The sequence below is a fragment of the Phaethon aethereus genome (assembly GCF_964289735.1).
Source record: "Phaethon aethereus genome assembly, chromosome: 9".
Lineage (NCBI taxonomy): Eukaryota > Metazoa > Chordata > Aves > Phaethontiformes > Phaethontidae > Phaethon > Phaethon aethereus.
The window spans coordinates 29,133,490-29,154,527 of record NC_138585.1 but is presented as its reverse complement, the minus strand read 5'-3'; the positions used below and the strand labels follow the sequence as shown (position 1 = coordinate 29,154,527).

The following is a 21,038-nucleotide window of genomic DNA, read 5'->3' as shown; positions in this document are numbered from 1 at the left end:
TAGAGATAGAACAAATAGTATTGTGCAGTACGGATGATATTCTTTTGGCATTTGTCTTGCATAAATTTCTGTGTCAGCCGTGTTTACAGAACACTTGCAGTTGTAGGAAAGAAAGTTCAAGGGATTAGTCAACCCTGAAGTCACAACCTTGTGGAGGGCGACTAGTTTCAGTGCATTCAGTATTCTCATGTTTCCTCTTGAGAGAAGCTGTAGAATTTTTTGGCAGATGTTAAAGCATGAGATTAGGAGAGTTTCTACTCCAGACATTTTCAGTGGTGGAGTACTAACTCAGTCACCTAAAACCAATCCAAAGGTTGCTTCAAGATTGGTAGAATTTTCTACTTCTGTGAATCTTTCAGCTGTAGCAGATTTGATGATCTATTTGATGATCTTTGCTTACCATAGTAAACCAGCTATTTTATATGCTCGTTCAGCATTGATTTCACACACCTAACTTTCTTCAGTTTCCCCTTTAATTGCCAAGTACTTAGTTTGTGTTAGTGCTTCTTCACAGAATCACAGAATGGTTGGGGTTGGAGGGGACCTCTGAAGATCGTCTGGTCCAACCCCCCTGCCAAGGCAGGATCACCTAGGGCAGGTTGCACAGGAACGCATCCAGTCAGGTTTTGAAGGTCTCCAGAGGAGGAGACTCCACAACCTCTCTGGGCAGCCTGTTCCAGTGCTCAGTCACCCTCACAGTAAAGAAGTTTTCCCTCATGTTGAGGTGGAACTTCCTGTTCTGCCACTGATGCCCATTGCCCCTAGTCCTATCACTGGGCACTACTGAGAGGAGACTGGTTCCATCCTCCTGACAGCCACTCTTCAGATATTTATAGACATTGATAAGGTCCCCTCTCAGTCTTCTCTTCTCCAGACTAAACAGCCCCGGATCTCTCAGCCTTTCCTCATATGAGAGATGTTCCAGTCCTTTAATCATCCTCGTAGCCCTCCATTAGACTCTCTCCAAAAGTTCCCTGTCTCTCTTGAACTGGGGAGCCCAGAACTGGACGCAGTACTCCAGATGAGGCCTCACCAGCGCAGAGTAGGTGGAGAGGATAACCTCTCTTGACCTGCTGGTCACACTCTTCTTAATGCACCCCAGGATACCATTGGCCCTCTAGGCCACCAGGACACATTGCTGTCCCTTGGATACCCAGGATGCCAAGGGCCTTCTCCATGGAGCTGGTTTCTAGCAGGTCAACCCCTAACCTGTACTGGTGCATGGAGTTGTTCCTCCCCAGGTGCAGAACTCTACACTTGTCCTTGTTAAATTGCATGAGGTTCCCCTCTGCCCAACTCTCTGGTCTGTCCAGATCCCATTGAACGGCAGCACAGCCTCCTAGTGTATCAGCCACTCCTCCCAGTTTTGTATCATCAGCAAACTTGCTGAGTGTACATTCCAACCCTTCATCTATGTCATTGATGAAGACATTAAACAAAACCAGATCCAGTACTGATCCCTGGGGAACACCACTAGCTACAGGCCTCCAACTGGACTCTGCGCCGCTGACCACAACCCTTTGAGCTCTGTTGCTTCTTAGGCTATTATACTTAAATTTTCTTGATTAGTCTCCATATGTCTTAGAATAATAGTTCCACAATATTAATGTAGTATATGCAGTCCTCTTTATGCTAAATTACACTGCAAAGTCTGAGTTGTGAGCTTCAGATGATATAATTGGAAAAACTATTTTCTTTCTAACTTTCTAATTCTTTACAGACTTAAAGATTTTGATGAATCAAAAAATAGTCAGGGATGTAGCAGAAATCTTGCTATGACATAGGGCTGAGTTGGTAATAAGAATTTGTTTAGCTGTTGTATGAAAATGTACAGTTTTCTTTCCTTATACTTGTCTGACAACCCTTTTGTTATTTTGAAATGAAGGTCCTGTTTCTGTTCCTGTTTTCTAGGGATTCTTAATAAATTCAAAACCAGAGAATGCATGTGAGCCTATAGCCCCACCTCCACTGAAAGACAACTCGTCCAGTGCTTTTATTGTGTTAATTCGAAGGCTTGAGTGCAACTTTGATATCAAGGTAAGATATTTCTATTCAGTCGTGTCCTGTGTCCCCCACCCCATTTCAAGGTCTTAAAGAATTTATTGGTGCTTCAGAAAAATACCTATAGCTAACAGCAGGATAGATACTGATGTGAAGGGAAGGGAGAATTTTATTGTCTACAGGCAGATAAAGCAGGATTGTAATATGATTTAGTTTAAGATTAACTGTTTGTGAGCCAACTTACATGGCAAATAAGGATGACGAATGCTGCAGTTTTATAATAGAAAGCATTCAGTAGCACTATCCACTTTTCTTGCTAGTTAGACTGTTTGCTGCCAGGGATCACAGGGGAGATTTAAGGTAACGGAGATAACCTAAAAGCACCCAAAATCTGCAAGCAACTTTCCTGATTTCTTTTTGGTTTAAGTAGCTGGGTCATTTTCTCGGGGCTCACACTGAGACCCCATGAACAATGGTATAGTTACAGTTGGTGGGGAGAGGAGGCAGTGCACTGCCAGACAGAAACAGGCACAAGTGGCAGGATGGGAATGTTTTTAAATGGGTACAACAGCTAGATGTTATATTATGAAGTATTTGTATTACAAAATTTTTGACCTGCATCTGAAGTGTAGCATTCTCTGTATTACTTTAAAAATAGAAAATTGTAATTGTTTGTATTTGGATAGAATATATGGTTTTCTTGAAAACGGCCCAGATGTATGGGGCAGCAAAGGATGTCTCAAGGTAAACAGGGCTTTTCAATTTGTTACTGACTTTCATGAACTAAAAGGAGATCCAGCTGTATTTGCTGTTATGTGGTATGTTCAGTTAACGTGGTGTTGTGAAACATGTAAATTCTACGCAGACTATAGATTCCAGCTGTAGAGGCAGCCTCACTGCTCATGTAATCTACCTTCACATCAAACTCAGGAATGTCACATATTTTATACCATGAATCCTGTCATTGTGTGTGCATATGGCTTAGTGGGAAAAGGAAGGGCAAATGACTGTCTTTTTCACGTTCTCTTTGCCTGTCTAATTGCTGCCCCCAAATTGATGGGACAGTATTACTGCTGAAGACACTGTTAAGGGAACAGGTCAGAATTTTTCTAGAAGAATACGTTTTAAATCGCAAATACAGCAAATGCTTGTTTGCTGAAAACAACTTGTTTTGTTGAAGAAGTTGGAATTATGACTGAGCCTTCAGCTTTTTTACTCTGATGCTAAACTAGAAAAATCACATCTGTCTTGCTGGTCACAGGATTCTGAGCAGCTTTGGAAAGCTGCTCAGCTAAAGGCGAGTCAAGCAGGGGGAAGATAGGTAGAATTGCTTTTCCACATAGCTATCAACTTACTAAATGTGAACTTCTGTATTTTACTTTTACACATCTTGATTTGCCACACTGTCAATGAGTATTCCTTGCAAAAAATGGAAGATTTGTACGTTACTGTTGAGGGATTTCCATGGTCAGTTCTTTAAGGATTAATTAACACTAGCTCTGTATGTAAGCTTTTTTGGTTATGTTTCATATTTCATGTAATATCCGTGGCAAAGTGGATTCTCACACATCTGTTTATTAGACAAAGAGCAAGGTAGAAAGTGGATCAGAAATTCCAAGGCGGGCATGGGTATCTGTATACTCACTGGCCAGTGAATTAACTTTTGTATGATGTTGTTATTACTATTGTAATATTGTGTTACATAATTTCATACATACTACAGCATTTTGCCCTGAAGTTTCTGCCAGGAAACATATTACAGATGTTATATTACATATCAGCTACTTGACTGACTGGATGCAGATTTTAACAAAAAATGCAGTTTTTTTGAAACTCCCATCTCTCCTTCTGTTTTACATTGAAAACTTGAAATACAAGTGCATAGCTATTTCTTCATTTTATTGTGTATGCATCTTTACTAGGCCAGAAACAGTCTCCTCTTCCCTTCCATCTCTTCTCTTAGCACCTAGTGATTTGTTACAGGAATTTTTCTTATGGGAAAAATCATGTCACAGTAGGAGAAGGGTAAAGGCTGAAAGCAAGTGGAGGTAGTTAAGAGCCTTTTAGAATGTGTCTTCTCACTCTCACTTGTTATAACTGATTTTTACTGCTGTTTGTGTTGGTGACCAGTGTGGGAAGGGGCTTGTCAAGAGAAGGTGGTGCTGTGCTTTCAACTCCTGCATAATTACAAAGCTTCTTTCTTTAGCCTGTGTTTAGGGTCTGGTTATCAGTGACTCTGGAATATGTCACTGACACCATGCAGGAAGCATCACATTTTCTGCCTGCATAAAATGTTTGTTTGGCAAAATAAGCATTATGTAAAATTGTGCTACACGTGGAAAAATTTATTATAATGGTCTGGGATTATATGTAATTTAAGTAAATGATACTTGGCTATATTAAAACTGCCTCTTTAGGCACAAAAAGTGGCTCATGGCTTAGACAGGTATACTCTTCACTGGGTAAAAAACTGGCTGCTGGACAGCCAAGCTCAGAGAGTTGCACTGAACAGTTAAATCCAGTTGGTGACTGGTCAAAAGTGATGGGTCCGCAGGGCTCCGTCTTGGGGCTGGTCTTGTGTAATATCTTTATCAATGATCTGGATGAGGGGATTGAGTGCTCCCTCAGTAAATTTGCAGATGACGCCAAGTTGGATGGGAGTGTTGATCTGCTGGAGGGTAGGAGGGCTCTGCAGAGGGAACTGGACAGGCTGGATCAATGGGCCGAGGTCAACTTGTATGAGGTTTAATAAGGCCAAGTGCCGGTTCCTGCACTTGGGTCACAACAACCCCATGTAACGCTACAGGTTTCGGGAGGAGCGGCTGGAGAGCTGCCCGGCAAAAAGGACTTGGGGGTGCTGATTGACAGCCAGATGAACATGAGCTGGCAGTGTGCCCAGGTGGCCAAGAAGGCCAGCAACATCCTGGCCTGTATCAGCACTAGTGTGGCCAGCAGGAGCAGGGCAGGGATCATGCCCCTGTACTCGGCACTGGTGAGGCCGCAGCTTGAATACTGTGTTCAGTGTTGGGCCCCTCACGACAAGAAGGACGTTGAGGTGCTGGAGTGTGTCCAGAGAAGGGCGACAGTGCTGGTGAGGGGTCTGGAGCACAAGTCTGATGAGGAGCGGCTGAGGGAGCTGGGGGTGTTCAGTCTGGAGAAGAGGAGGCGGAGGGGAGAAAGGGGCTTGTGGTGAGGTGGGGGTTGGTCTCTTCTCCCAAGTAACTAGTGATAGGACAAGAGGAAATGGCCTCAAGTTGTGCCAGGGAAGGTTTAGATTAGATACTAGGAAAAATTTCTTGACTGAGAGAGTGATCAAGCACTGGAACAGGCTGCCCAGGGAGGTGGTGGAGTCACCATCACTGGAGGTGTTAATAACAAAAACGTGTGGACGTGGCTCTTCAGGACATGGTTTAGCGCACATGGTGGTGTTGGGTTGATGGTTGGACTTGATGATCTTGGAGGTCTTTTCCAACCTTAATGATTCTATGATTAAACATTACAACACTTTATGTATGCACTATGGCTATTTCCTGTAGTGATGTAGTGTTGGCCAAACTCCAAACCATGCATCTACATTTACATTTAAAACTGATTTTTTTTTAAAAAAAAAAAACATTGGGATTTCTTAAGATGTCTACATTTTCCAATAACATTGTTCTGCTGTTTGGAATATAGCTGTTAGGAATATGGGGAGAGAATCTGAATTGGTGGCACTCTGAGGCACATAACTGTTGAGTAAAAAGTTGATTGTAATTTTCTTATCGTGGAAAGTTACCATGCAATAAGAAATCACTTCCTGAAGCTGTACCATCCTGCTTAGATATATCTTAAAAACAGGTTAATGCTTCAGTTTTGGTGCACAGGTAATGTTTTTTTTTGTCTTTGGGGCCCTGGGTAGCAAGGGTATAATTGAACAGACAATTGCTACTGCTTTTTGCAGCTAGATGGTGTCATTAAGCCTGTGCTCATTCATGGTAGCTTGTGCAGAAGGTGCTTGGCTGTGATTGTGTTAATGTCACTCTTTACTCAAGTAACCCTGTGTCAACAGAGTATCTTATAGGCATATTTATGTGTGGTTTTACACAGACACCATCATTTTATAATCCAATAATTAAACAAAAGGCCTATGTTATAAATAAGTGGCGAAAGTGTGTAGGGAACTAAAACATGTCCTTAAGTAATATAAATTATTTACTACCTGTCCTGAAGGACACATTTCAGTGTATAATGGACAGTTAATAAACACCTACTTGGGACATGATGTTAAAGAAGTAAAACAAGCAGACAAAAAACATTAATACTGCATAGAAACTGTCACTAATTGCCATAGCACATTTATCTGGATATGAAGATTAAGGACCTGTGATAAACAGGAAGCTTTAAAGCTCGGATCACTCAATTAACTTTTGTATTCCTTTCTTCAGTTTCAACACTTTGTGACCTGTAATCTGTGTTATTTGTGATATCTCCATTACTGCCATTCTGTGTCACAAGCTCAGATATGTAGATATTCAGTGCTTTTAATCCTTTTCTTGTTTTACTTTTGGCTGTTTTGTTTAAAATTCTCATGCTTTTTTTCTTATTTTTTTCTTACTTTTACTGTTGTGCAGCGTGCAAGAAGGCTTTATGTTTCAAGCTTGACCTAGGGAACCTTTTTTTAGAATAATCAATGGAAGTTTTCCAGCTTTACAACTCATGTTCCTTATTATTGTTTGTCTCTTCTCAAGAGAAATTGGGAGGGTGTATGCATGTGTGTATAAATACATATATTTTCCCCTCTCCTAACTTTGAGGATAGATGTCTTGAAAAAGAGCACCAGAATTTTCCCCTGGGTTTTTCAGATCTGGTGATGAGATAGTCTGCCGTAAAAGAGAGATGGTGGTGATTTCTTGGTGAGCTAGTGTAGGACAGGGTTCCCTAAGATTTGTTGATATGTATTTTTGTAAGGGTGGTGCTGTAGCTGGTATTTGTTGACTGATTAAGCAAGCTGTTGTGATGCCTTAATATCCGAATGCTGCAGCTGTTTTCCAGTTTCAAAGGTATTTAAAGCTGTGATCTTTGTTCAGTTGTACTTAATTGTTGGTTGTTTGCCTGGTACATAAATACATATTTGCATTACAGTCTCCTTAAATACATGCAACTAAGTGGAAATAAAAGCTGTCACTGTGTCCCATACTAACTCAATTCAGAGAAAGTCTGTCCAACTATAGCCAAGCTTACGATGTAGTTTTAAACAGGAGTTGGATACAGGATGAAACCCAAATGTTCCTCAAGGTTCTCTAGTGCTTTTTGCATCTTGTGATTGGGTTTTCATACTGGTGTAGATGCATTGGAAGCAATATCTAAGATGAAGAGTATCACTACATTAGCGATACTCACTGCAGCAAATGCCATCTACATGGACCTTAGGCTTTGCTTGTTTTGACAAAAAAGCCAGTACATATCGGAAACATAACTGGTACACAATATATTTATAGTTTTGTATCCATATCTGTAATTTTGTACCTTTCCGTGAGAAAGCTTCTGATAACCTGGGCTGTCAGGTAAGATACTTCCACATCTCTAAAGATACAGAAAAGATACTACTTCATGAGCTATCAAATTTCTAGTTTACCAAAGTCAGTCAGTGCCTCTATTTTCAGTCATGATTAAAAATTATTTTTATCTACCCATATAAAGTTTTTTTATTCTGTTTTTAATATATGTTAAAACTGTCTGTCTGCAGACAATATTAAATTATTTTTCTGGAAAAATAACAATTATATGTGTGTAAGAATGATTCTATTATTTTGTTTTGAAAGGTGACGCTTCTAAAATAAGTGAAAATTATGTTGTGCTAGTATTTATAACTTCCTGAAAGCGTACCTGGTCTTAGGGAGGACAGACAGGTTACTGTATTTTGAAGCAGTAGTTTAATAAGTATTTTGTTTTGCTTACAGGTTTTAAATGCACAGAGAGCTGGATACAAGGCAGCTATAGTTCACAATGTTGATTCTGATGACCTCATAAGCATGGGATCCAACGACAGTAAGTACAGGTATCACTTCTTCTCTCCTGTTTGAAAATCATTTCACCTGCTAGAGTGTGCAGTATTAAAATCAGTACAAAGCATTATGGTGAACTGTCACTTAAAATAAAAAACAATAAAAACCCCACCCCATCACCATCAAAAAACTCCAGCAAGAACGAACCCCAGCCAAACCCAAAAAACCCAAAGAACCCAAAAAAGTCTTTCGAAGTGGAAACACCATTGCGTAAGCTAGGAAATGAACTTTCAGGAAACTAAATGGTAGCTCAGTAGCCCAGAAAGCTATGTGAAAGTGGTTTTAATGAATTCCCAACCTGTGTGAATCTTATTTTCAGGTTTCCCTGAGAAATAAAAATGTAGAAGTTCACAATAAATGCAGACTTGGGTAGTGTGAGGTGACATTAAGCCCTGTGTGCTTTTGCCTTGAGGAACCTGAATGCTTTGGTAACTGACTAAACTAAACTCAAGGTACTTTGACCCTTAAATGTGAAGCATAAGTCAGAGGTGCAAATCAATATAAAGGGAAGCCAAGGAGAAGGTTTTCTAGAATATGGGATTTTTTTCATTTGTGCTGCATCTTTTGAGCTTCTTGTTGTCTTCACTAGTAAACAGAGAAGGGGAAGACGGTTCCATCCAGTTCCTTGAGACTGAAATAAAGATGTGGGATTTGTTCATTCTCTTTCTTCTTCTTGACCTTTTCTAGTCACAGCTGTTTCCAGTGTGTTCATTTATGTTTAGGGTGAAAAGGAGAGAAGAAAGATTAATTAAAATTTACAGTACCAGATCAAAATATCATATAAGTTGCTAGAAATTCTGGAAATCAATGGAGCTGTGTGACTTTACCAAGTATCTGAGTAAGAATGATGTTCCAGTTAAACTTACTCTGATGATGCCTCTTTTTTGGGGTCAAAATATTTTGGTTTTATGGTCCCTTTAAATATTCCATTAAGAATTTTGATTTCTATACCTGCAATAAAGTCCCTAGATATTTGACAGGAAAAGTAATACCTCTTCTTACATGACATAAAGATGTAGCATGCATGTGCATCAGTCTATATGTCATTATGTTAAAATAGTCTTCATGTTGTGATAGTCTCATAATGTTCAAGTCTTATGTCTTGAGTGCCCACAGAGTGTCCATGTAATAAGTTTTATTTTACTACTTTTTTTTATACAGTTGAGGTTTTAAAGAAGATTGACATTCCTTCTGTCTTTATTGGCGAGACGTCAGCTAATTCTCTTAAAGAAGAATTTACTTATGAAAAGGGGTGAGTTACCTCACATGCAGCTGTGTTATTCCTTGCATTAAGTCATTGCCTCTTCTTAATATTTATGGATTTAAAATAGGATGTTGTGATGACAGAGGCTATAGGTATTCCAGGTGCAACCTTGTGCCTAAGAGCAATGGGCAGAAAGCTTTTTAAAAATTTCCTGCGAGAGGGTTACCATATATTTATCAAATGTTACTCCTTTTATTTTCATGTAGCGGTAAATATATGATTTTAGCTAATGATCTAGGAATCACAGAAATATTTGTGAGTATGCATATTTCAGATCTAAGGGGGTGTTCATTTTACAATATATGTCAGTTCCCATTGAAGTCAGAGGGTGGTCTTTAAAAAAAATTTAAAATCTTCCTTTATTAATAGTTCTAGAACAAGTAAAGAGATAACATCCTATGCTAGATGAATCTGCAGGATGCATTTAAGATGATTCTAACAGGATGCATGATTAAGTTTGCACTGCTTCGGTTCTGCTTTTAAGTTTAAAAAGAAAAGCATTGTGAGAACAATGGTTAAAATATATACCTTGAACAGGATGGAAGAAGTGTGTTTTTTATTATTAGTCTAATGATCTTGCTTCTAGATTGTGTGATTCTTAAGTAGACACGTTGCTGGTGAAACTATTTGATAAGTAAAGTGTGGCTCCACATGAGTAGTGGTTATAGAACTACTAAAACTTTTATACATTGTACCTTCTCAGGTGTTTCTGACTACTTGTGCCAACAGAATAATAATGGGATCTTGCTTCCTTAAGTACCAATAAATACTAGTATTCAGATATCCAGTCGCCAGTATCTGTATCAGGTTCTCTAGGGAGATTTTTGGTCACTGTATTGTAATTTATTGACTCTCCAGGGGGCAAAGGGTGCACTTTACTATGCTTCATGATTTGAAACTAAAGCTCCTGTGTAACCCAAAATGCTTTAGTAAAAAAAGAGTGATTTCACAGTGTCTTTTGATAGTCATATTACATTTTTTTCATGCTGCTATCAAAGCAGCTATGAGGTTGTTTTCCTGGTTGCTTTAGATTTATTTATGATTGAAGTCAGTAAGTAGTTTTAACTCCAAAAACATTTTAAGAAACATTATTTTATCCTTTTACTTAATTGGCTTTAGATTATGTGGAGATTGGCTGAATTTTCTATTTTGTTGTGCACAGGTAGGTATTCCTTTCATGTGTCTCGTGATAATGTTTTATTTTAATGTTTTTTTTCCATTGTATTTATTCTTTAATTCATTGTGCATTAAATTCTAACCTATTTAGACAGTGTTACCTTTTTCTTCCCACAGTGGCCATGTGGTGTTAATCCCAGAGTTCAGTCTTCCTTTGGAGTACTACTTAATCCCTTTCCTAATAATAGTAGGGATCTGTCTTATTCTCATCGTCATATTTATGGTAAGTTCCTTCTTTTAATAACATTTTTTTCTTTCAAACAAATCATCATACAACTGTCACTTACTCAAGTTAAATGAAGGGATACAATAAAGGAACACCAAAAGCTTTGTGTACTGTACATACCTGTACCATGCTTACCTGTAATCCTTTATTTTCTCAGTACAATAAACAGGTGCAGAATTTTGGCAGAGGGACATCAAGAGCTCTTGGGATGTTCTACCTGGCATAGAATTACTTACAAAGAATTGTCCTTGCTGCTACCCTTTGGCTGCACAAGCGCTTTCTTTTTCGCCCCATAAATAATGACCTGTCCTTGTGCTCTCCTACACTGAGAGTATGTCCCACCTTACAAAACTTGTAGTGCTTCGTAAATGCTAGTCCCATTGTTCCATGGTGCAGGTCTCACTGTTTTTTACTGCAGGTATAGTAATCAGTCAGCAAGCTCAGAACCTGTTAAGAGCATATAGCATATATCTTGCAGCATATACATTACCTATATAGGTTCTCAGTTGGGCACGTGTCTCCTATAAAATGTAAAATAGCATGACTATATATTATTTCAGAATATTTAGTATCCCACTTCTTGGAATCTCTGCTGGTCTCTGACCAATTTATTATTTTACCTTTTGGTAAAAGTCATGTAATGCATCAACTGTGTCACAATGTTTTCTTAAAATACTTCTTTCTGTGTTAATGGTTTTTGCACTGCAAGTTATATATTTCATTGCCAATCCTGGGCACACCTGGCACAATTAAAATTGCCGCAGCTCTCTAAAAACAAAGCAGAAATGATCAGCTAGAGATGATGTAAAATTCACCAATGCTTTGTCTGACCTTCTGGTGATAACCTTGATTATAGAGGACTTTGTCTCAGTTAATTAGGTGAACATATAGCCTTATTGTATCCTGAAGGTCAGCAGTTTCAGGTAAGGAGGGAGGGTATTTCTAAAGGAGAGCGGTCATCAGGGACAGTATGGCTTCAGAACAACAGGTGTTCACAGAATGAGTATTCCAACTTGAGCTTCACTAATAATCTGCTTATAGTGCACCTAAGTTGTAAATTCAAACAAAATATTTGTTATTTAAGAAATGGAATGAAGAAGGCTTTGAAAGAGACTGTAGTATCATTTTGCAAATCATCAGTACTAGCTTTGCACTCTGTCAAAATATGGCGTGAAGCACCGATCCATCATTTTTCAGAAAGATACTAATTAGGGAATGAAGAGAGGGGCAATAAGAATAGTTAGGGGGTCCCTTATTTAAAAGAGCAATTTAGAAGGTTACCATTGAAGAGAAGACTAATGAAAGAGGGAGGGACATATGAAAAGTGTAATGAGGAGCATGAACTTGACTTTTATCATGACCACCACTGTGAAAATTCAGAAATGGAAGAGATGGTTTTTGCTCTCAGAATATTTTTTCATATTTTGCTTCAGAGCTTTTTCAACAGTTCAGCTGCTTTTATTTTTAGATGATGTTAAGTTAGTTGCAAAAATTCCTTATGGACTTCAGTGCTGTCATCTTCAGGTCAAGAAATGAGCTAAATTACAGACTGATTTGTGCCAATCACTTTAGCAAGGAACTAGAGTGTTATAAGAAACACAAGGCTAATCCCACTGAAAGGCTACCTCTCCTTAGAATTGCAGATGTTTCCCTCACTATGAAAACAGCAGTTTTCTGCATCGAAAGTGGCATTACAAATACTACAGGAGCGAGCTAAAGAAATTTATAGTGTTTGTCTTCAGGGTGTAAGTGAGTTCTCTTAGCAGAAGCCGTAGAATCACAGAATGGTTTGGGTCAAAAGGGACCTTTAAAAACCATCTTGTCCACTCCTCTGTCAGCAGGGACATCTTCCACTAGATCAGGTTACTGAAAGCCCTGTCCAACCTGACCTTGAAGACTTCCGATGATGAGACATCCATAACTTCTGTGGGCAACCTGTTCCACTGTCTCACCACCTGCATCATAAAAACTTTCTTTGCTATATCCAATCTGCATATACTGTCTTTCATAGATACTGATTCTTTTAAATTTGCCTTTTAAGAGCTGGATCTTTTTGTATCAGCGTACTGATACTCTGAATTAAAACAATTTTTTACTTCATGTGTGAATTTGAGAGTTCCAGATTCCAAATAAAATATATAGGGAAGAACCATCTGTACAATCCAAAAGGAATAAACAGATGCTAGGTAGGATTAGCTATGAGAAGGGGAAATAAACATTTGGTGTGGAAAATTTCAGGCATTTAAAAAGTCGTCTCCAACTTCCTTGCTTATTCGCTCTGAGGAAATGTAAAAAGGGCATGTCTGTAAACAATGATTAAGCATGTATTTTTCCAAACATGTCCCAGTTATAAAAGCAAAGCCCTTGAGAGACCTGAGTTTCTCTTCTGTTAGTGTCAATAGGTAATCAGTGCTAAAATGAATGGTTCTTCCCATGTCTTAGAATCATGAGGAAAACCAGACAGGAACCAGGAGAAAGTTATATTGTATGTCTGCAAGTCAGGGTTACCTATACTATGTATTTGGGACAGATGTTTGGAGGTTTTTGAAAAGAGGTTATGTAACGTTGGAAATGCCAAAATCCGTCTACACAGCTCATGCTCAACTGTGAGGGGCAAAAAGGAGAGGTAGGTGAAAGCATTTTCCAGAGCATCATAGAGGTTCAAAGGGGAGACAGAATAAAATCAGGCTCACTAGTGACAATGACATGAGGAAATGGCATGACAATGTCTGAGGGACGATGTGCTGGTGAGGGCTTTCGCTCTGCTCCACGACGTACTGAGTACACAGGGGCATATCTGAAATGTGTGTACACTAATGCACACAGTATGAGGAATAAACTAGAGGAGCTAGAAGGTTTGGCTCGCTCCCAGAGCTGCTACACCGTTGGCATAAGTGAGGTGTAGTGGGAAGAGTCCTGTGGCTGGAGTGCTGTGATGAACAGTTACAGACTCTTCGGGAGAGACAGGCAGGACAGGCGGAGGGGCAGCACTTGGTGTAAAGGAGGGGTTGGACTGTACAGCACTTGCAGTTGGGGATGAAATGGCTGAGAGCCTCTGGGTAAGGATTAGAGGAAAATCTAATAAAGTGGATGATCATGTCGTCTTTTTTTTTTTTTTTTACCACTAGTGGTGGGCCCTGGGACCACCAGAGCCCTGGATTGGAGGACCACGACTGGGTGATAAGCTCCCAGTTGAACTTGTATGGGATTTGCTGTTCCAGTTGAATGCACAGAAGGCTGTGGGGCCAGACGGGGTTCATCCCAGGGTACTGAAAGAGTTTGCCGATGTTATTGTGAGACCTCTCAGTTATTTGTCAACATTCTTGGGAATTTGGAGAGGTCCCAGCCGACTCAAACCTAGCAAATGTTATTTGCCCTGTTTTCAAGAAGATGAAAAAGGAAGACCCTGGTAATTATAGGCCTCTCAGTCTCACTTCATTGCCTAGTAAAATTGTGGAAAAAATTATTCTGGAAGTTACTGAAAAACATTTAAAAGACAGTGTGGTCATCGGTCACAGCTAACAGTTCATGAAGGGAACGTCAGTCCTTACTAACTTAATTTCCTTTTATAACAATGTTACCCACCTAGTGGACAAGGAGAAGGCAGTGGATATGTGGGGGTTGTGGCTTTTTGTGTTTGTTTCTTTTTGTTGGGGCTTTTTTAGCAAAGCTTTTGATACTGTCTTTTACGGTATCCTTCTGGAGAAAATGTTGACCATAAAGCTAGACAAGTATACAGTGGGTGAACAATTGGCTGAAGGCTTAGGCTCATAGAGTTGTAGTAAATGGGGTAACATCTGGCTGGCAGCCAGTCATTAGTGGTGATCATCAGGGTTCAATGTCATGGCCAGTTGTTTTCAATGTTTCTGTCAATGATTTGGACACAGGAGTTGAGTGCACACTAAGTAAGTTTGCCAGTGATACTAAATTAGGAGGCATTGATTTCCTTGAGTGTAGAGAGGCCTTAACGGAGCGATCTTGATGGATTAGAGCACTGAACAATGAATTGGTGCGGTGAACTTGATCCCGGGGAGGTTCCAGGTTGGATTTGGTCCTCATTCATGTGTGCTTTCGGCCCTGCTTCTTTCAGAAAATCTTGTTTCTACCTAAGAAATGAATGTGAAACTCTCTGATTGTTACGAAGTATGTGAATTAAAGAAGAAAAACTGCAGTTTATGTGTACAGCTCATTGTTTAGCTGCAGTGTAAAGAGTCTGAATGAACAGTTTAGCTCCAAATATGCTTAAAAAGTGGATAAATAAATTTTATTTTGCCAAAACCAAACGATCCTAATAATATTTGTCCATAATATACATACATTCATACTTCTAAAAAAAAAAATCTGTTGTAAAGTATATCTGTGCATTTCAGGGATTCTTAAAAGTAGATTCCTAAGGTGTACAGCACTTTGGCAAATTTCAAAAGACTTCTTAGTGTGTATACTTTGATTAAGGACTTTGTTTGTCATCATATTTGAAAAAGAATGTCATATCACAGATGCTAGAATTAGAAAGTGAACAGAAACAGCATTAGGGACTATTAAGAATATGGAAATGGAGTCCTTAGTATAGTTGAAGAGAGCGAGTAACTGACTTGAAGTAACCCCTTTATTCCTTCACAAACTACATCTAGATACTATGAAAACAGTTCTGATAAATATGGGAATAATCCTGTAAAAGAGCTGCAATAATCTAAAAATGTAAGCTAAACCAGTCAAACATAATAAATTGTGTTTTGCTCCAAAATGTGCCATCCCACTCTATATGGGCCTTGGTAGAGGACTGCAGTGGTGGTCATTATTTTATATAGTATGGACATTTTTTTTTTCTTTCCTTCCCCAAAAAATCTTGTGTATTTTCAGTTTGAAGTGCCATGGTCATCGAGAATATCCTTTAGGCTTGTTTGGCTTCATCCTTGAGTCCAGGCAAGGAAAGAGGTGATTCAGTTTGAGCTGGAGTTCCCTTTAGACTAACTTACTGCGAAGACTCATAAATTAAAACTTTTATTGTTCTTTTATTGTTTTAACTTACTTTTCATATTATCTTACTTACGTCTGTTTCCAGATCACAAAATTTGTGCAAGACAGACACAGAGCAAGAAGGAATCGGCTTAGGAAGGATCAGCTTAAGAAACTTCCTGTACATAAATTTAAGAAAGGCAAGTGGATCATTCTTTGTCTAAGTAATTAGACCCTGTTGTTTTTAACACCAAAAAAAACTAAATTGAGAGGATTTGTAGTTTTGGAGATAATTTTGAGTACACTTGAAATTAGTAGAGTTTGGAGTGAAAGTGACATTTGACTTGACCCTTCAGTTCTCAATGAAATAGATACATTCTAACATTTCTTTAATGGAAGTAGGGCAGATACCATATGCATACTGTGACTGAGAATTATAAATGTTGCTTAACTTACCACAAAATCAGTACAGAAATTCCATTAAAGTTCCTTGTTGCATGTGATGCATTATTTACATTATTTGGAATTCCTGTCTGGAATACTGCATCCAGCTCTGGAGTCCTCAGCACAGGAAAGACATGGACCTGTTGGAGCAGGGCCAGAGGAGGCCCCAGCAATGCTCCAAGGGCTGGAACAGCTCTGCTGGGAGGACAGGCTGGGAGAGTTGCGGTTGTTCAGCCTGGAGAAGAAAAGGCTCCGGGGAGACCTTATTGTAGCTTCCAGGCCTTAAAGGGGGTGTACAAGAAAGATGGGGACAGACTTTTTAGCAAGGCCTGTTGCAACAGGACAAGAGGTAATGGTTTTAAACTAAAAGAAGGCAGATTCAGACTAGATATAAGGAAAACATTTTTCACAAGAAGAATGGTGAAACCCTGGCCCAGGTTGCCCAGTGAGGTGGTAGATGCCCCATCCCTGGAAACATCTCAGGTCAGGTTGGACGGGGCTCTGAGCAACCTGATCCACTTGACGATGTCCCTGCTTATTGCAGGGGGATCGGACTAGATGGCCTTTAAAAGTCCCTTCCCACCCAGACTATTCTACGATTCTGTGACTATTTGTCTGGAGACTGACAAATACTAGTGGCACATAAGTTGCCTGACATTGTAGAGACTAAAACCAAAGCTATCTTGTGGGTATAATTTATCTGCTTTTCCAGAGAAGTGCTCCTTTCATTCAATCCCAATACTTCTGTGAGGGAAAGAGCACTTCAAACATAGTGCCAAAATGCTTGCTGTTGCAATTCTTTGTAGTGATTACTTTTTTTGCAAGATCTAATGACAAGGTGAGAAATAAAGCTGTAGTAAGTTACTTTATTCAATGAAATAGAATAGCTGTCTTAAGTCCTTTGTTGCAGTCTACTCCTTAAAAATTGAAAAAAATCTACTCTTCTGTTTTTTAAAATGTTACCATTTTACCATCTGATTGTTCATTCGTACAGGGGATTACAAGGTATGAGAACAAAAGGGAGGAAAAGGACTTAATTGAAGTGATTGATTACTACATAACATGTCAATAGAAAATGTGTTTGCTGAGGTGCAAAGACCATGTTAGGGGATATGCCTGGATTGAAGGATAGAACCACTTACTGTTCTTTGCCCTTGATAAAGCCGACCTGCGTTATTAATGCCATTGCTGTCACTTTGTGCAAAGCAGATGTCCCATTTGAGCGGGTACAGTACTTGTGCAACGTTAGCCTCATGGCGGCGGGCAAGTGTTTTCCTCTGCAGGGTTCACAGAGCCTTACTATAATGACCTATTGCTATGGATTTAAAATTACCTCAAAAAATTATCTTAAGCCAATAAAGCTCATATTAATTTTGTTTCCTCTTACTGATTCTCTATGAAATCTAATTAGAATAAAAATACAAAATAAATTATGTTGTACTTAAAAGAGAAATTTGCAAGGAAAAAGTTGCTTCAAGAATGTCAGTTAGTGTCTTTTTCAGTTAATTGTGCACATCTGTAATACTATTTCAGAATTGCATGACTTAAGTAGCCAGTGTATGAAAATATCTTACTGCTGTTTTCCTCATTCTCCTTCCTCTTTGCATTGCTGAATTTTAAACAATATGAATTGTTTGGAGCTCAGTCAGTCATTGTAAAGTAAACCTGGCTGTAAATACCCAGGTTTACTTTATGGTTTTTATTTTATTTTTATTGAATGCAGTGGCTGGATATCGTGGCTGACGTACCTAAAGAATTGTTAACACAGAAAATACATGAATCATCTTTAAACAGGGTTTGAGTCAAATACTGCTGTAATGCATGGCAATTTTTTACTAATTTTGGTAGTCTTTAGATCAGGCACTTAACATTTCTGTAATGAGTTGAGAATGCAGTAATAAAAGATGTGGCATTGACTATTTTTGCAAAGTCCTAATCAACAAGCCTCACCTTTGAATAATTCCACAGAATGCAATGTACACTATATCAAAATCTGTTTTCTACACTGACAGAGTTTTGGGGCAGTTGTTGTGTTGTGGTTCCTTACAAAATGGATTACATTTTGGTCATAAAAAAAGTCAGTGGGAATTGTTACCTTTTGTATGATGTCTTTGTTAAAAAGTGAAGACAGCAAAAAAGACAGATCCATTTGATGTGCCTGTAATTTGATCATTAGCAAATCTGAATAGTCTAAAGAATAATAGCTTAGAAAAAATATAGGTTAGAAACTTTGTGAATTGGTATGCATTGTAGAATTTCTTTTTAGAAATATATAATATTATTTTCAAGCTAGCTTAACTGTACACTAAAATGGAGTCTAAGCCAAGCCTGAAAAGATTTTTAGATTTTAACTGCAATGAAATTACAGTGTAACCTTTCACTTCGATAGAAAAGAAAATATCGTAAATTTAGTGAACATAGAATGCTGCGAAAGAAAGAGATGTGTGGGCTTATTATTAAGAAATTAAAAATTAACAAAGCAATTTTTTTCTACATGGAGTGTGAAAAGTTAGGATCCTAAAGGAGTGGTTAGATACCTGAAAAATAAACTTATTTTTATGTGCCAAATAGTTAGAACATGATTTTGCTTACTAAAGACTTTTCATATGCAGTTTATTTAAGTAAGATACTTTATTTTGCAGAAGTTTCTGTACTTCCTTTTTCCCCACAATTTTTGGTGGTTCGGAGCCAGCTTCTAAAATACGGTAATGAGTACTTGAGAAAAAGATGTCTGCAAAGTGTCCCTTTTAAAAATTAAATCTTCTGTTCTTTGAGGGGCACGTAGTCACGGAGGTGAAACTAACTCGGAGACTAGTCAAGGAGGCTCCAGGATTCACAGAAATCATCCAGGTCTCAGTACTGAGGAGGGCTGGCATTTCTGGTCCTGGCTGCTGCATGGGCTTGCCTCCCTGCCCCAAAGCAGGATGAGCGCAAGAATCTGGGTAATAGCATTGGTGTTTTGTGTGACGATCTGTTGGAGGAATGTAGCGGATGGACTGCAGTTGATGGATCCGGTGGGTGCAGGTGAAGCAGTTGGGCTGAGGGCTTGTTGCAAATTACTGTGCAATGCAAGATGGGGCTGTGAAGTTGGGTGAGGTGGGCTGGATACAAGGCCTTGACAAGAGTCGGAGAAATATCTCCGCAGTTAGCCAACATGCTGTCGGATGGATCTGTGGCCTCCATGTTTGAGAACTTTAGCATCGGCCTTATTGAGAAAACTTTTCTTTACTTGGCCTAGAAACAGATGGGATGCTATACCACTGCGTCCTTTTTTTCCTCAGAGTGCTGTTCGTTTCCTAGGGGATGCCGTAGTGAGATAAGCCTGCTCAAGAACAGTGTGTTACCATTTTTCAGGACTTTCTTACACATATTGAACGACTAGTTAGGAAAAAGACAGCTGTATTATTTGAATGGGTTTTTTGGGTTTTTTTTTATTTTTCTCTGAGATATGATGCCCTTGACAGTACTGCCTGATTGTTAGCATTCATTTCTGTGTTGAACATGATAATAATGTGCTGATTATAAATGATCCATAAACATAGTTTGACTGATAGAAACAATGGAGAGAAGGAATGTCATAGCAAAAGAGGAAGTAATTTTTTTTAAAAGTCTATAGCTGAAATACTTCACTGTATTAGACAAAAAGTTGTATTTCAGTGATATAGGTCTGGCAGTGATGGACTCCATTTAATCTCTCTGACTTTTCCTACCTGCCCATGAGGTTTTTTTCTCTCTCCTGCTTTCCCTTTATCTTCTCCTGTTGTAGCGTAACTATCAGAAAAACTGCATTTGTAAGTGGTTCTCATGTCCACTGTGCTTATTTTCTGAAACGCCAAATTACAGCAATATTGTTTTCCAGTGGCGGTCATCAGCTTTGCCTTTATGTTGAATAACATATATTAACCAAAACAACATGAACCGCATTTCACAGACTTCCTGTGCCACCACAAAAGCCCTTGGAATTTATCTTTTGGGAAACAGATGAGACTTTGGTTTTAATCGTGGATTTCTGTTACTTGGAGAACAGACTTATGAACTGGGAGGTCCTGAATTGCAACTTCTACTCTGATTTACTGCATGCCAAGATAAAATAATCTCTGAACACTTTCTTTTACATCCCTATGAAGTAGGATTGAGAATATTTACTACTTTGCAGTGCTCATGTGGAAATCAAATATTTAATGTTGCCATGCTCTATCAATAGTATGACTTTTTTTGCATTAATCCTCCTTTTATCGCCTTTTGGGTTTTAAAAAAATGTACTGAAAGCAATGTAATTCATGCATATGTGCTAATCTGTGTAATTTACCTTTGCTGATAGTGAAGCACATTGCAGATGTGCTCCTTCACTTAATCTCTGCAGTCTTGCCTCCATTCTCTTTGCCCTGTCAAACCACTAGCTTTAGCAAACCTGTAATTTAAACAGTTTGCTGTGTCTCTGGTAATTGTACCCATACTGCTGGCTGTGGGGTTTATGTAGTATGATCTATAGTAATGCAGATGTCAGGTAGTAGGTAACAAAAGACCTTACTGCATTAGAGATCAGTCTATTACACAGGTGTGAATAGTTTTTAGCATCTATCTTACATCCACAAATAGAGAAATGCTTTTACTAATGTGAAGAACTTACCTTCTAAGGATATCTTATGTGCCTTGGTTTCATATCTGCTATGTAATTGAGTACTGTTTAAAATATTTTGTTGTGTTTATAACTTTGGAAGGAAAGTTAGAAGTTTTTGTTCTGGGTTTTGGGGTTGTTTTTTCTTTTAAAACCAAAGTGTTAGGCACAGGTGAAAGATAGATTCAGTAGAAATTCTTTCATGGCTATCATACAATATGAGAAATTGAGTGTAACCAATATTTTGGTAAAATGAGAGGGCTCATTTTGCATTCCTTTGCTTATTTGGGGAGTTTAGGTTGCATAGGG

General features: G+C 38.7%; 1 protein-coding gene across 1 annotated transcript in view; it reads left to right on the top strand.

Moving 5' to 3' along the window:
* Nucleotides 1-21,038, top strand: part of RNF13 (ring finger protein 13) — a gene marked incomplete at both ends in the record, with an annotated part of 38,796 nt that overhangs the window by 8,588 nt on the left and 9,170 nt on the right. Inside the window, 5 exons of the mRNA XM_082003538.1 lie at nucleotides 1,912-2,037; nucleotides 7,941-8,028; nucleotides 9,207-9,297; nucleotides 10,603-10,708; nucleotides 15,774-15,867. Of these exons, the coding sequence (XP_081859664.1) occupies nucleotides 1,912-2,037; nucleotides 7,941-8,028; nucleotides 9,207-9,297; nucleotides 10,603-10,708; nucleotides 15,774-15,867 (505 nt within the window). The remainder of the gene's footprint in view (nucleotides 1-1,911; nucleotides 2,038-7,940; nucleotides 8,029-9,206; nucleotides 9,298-10,602; nucleotides 10,709-15,773; nucleotides 15,868-21,038) is intronic.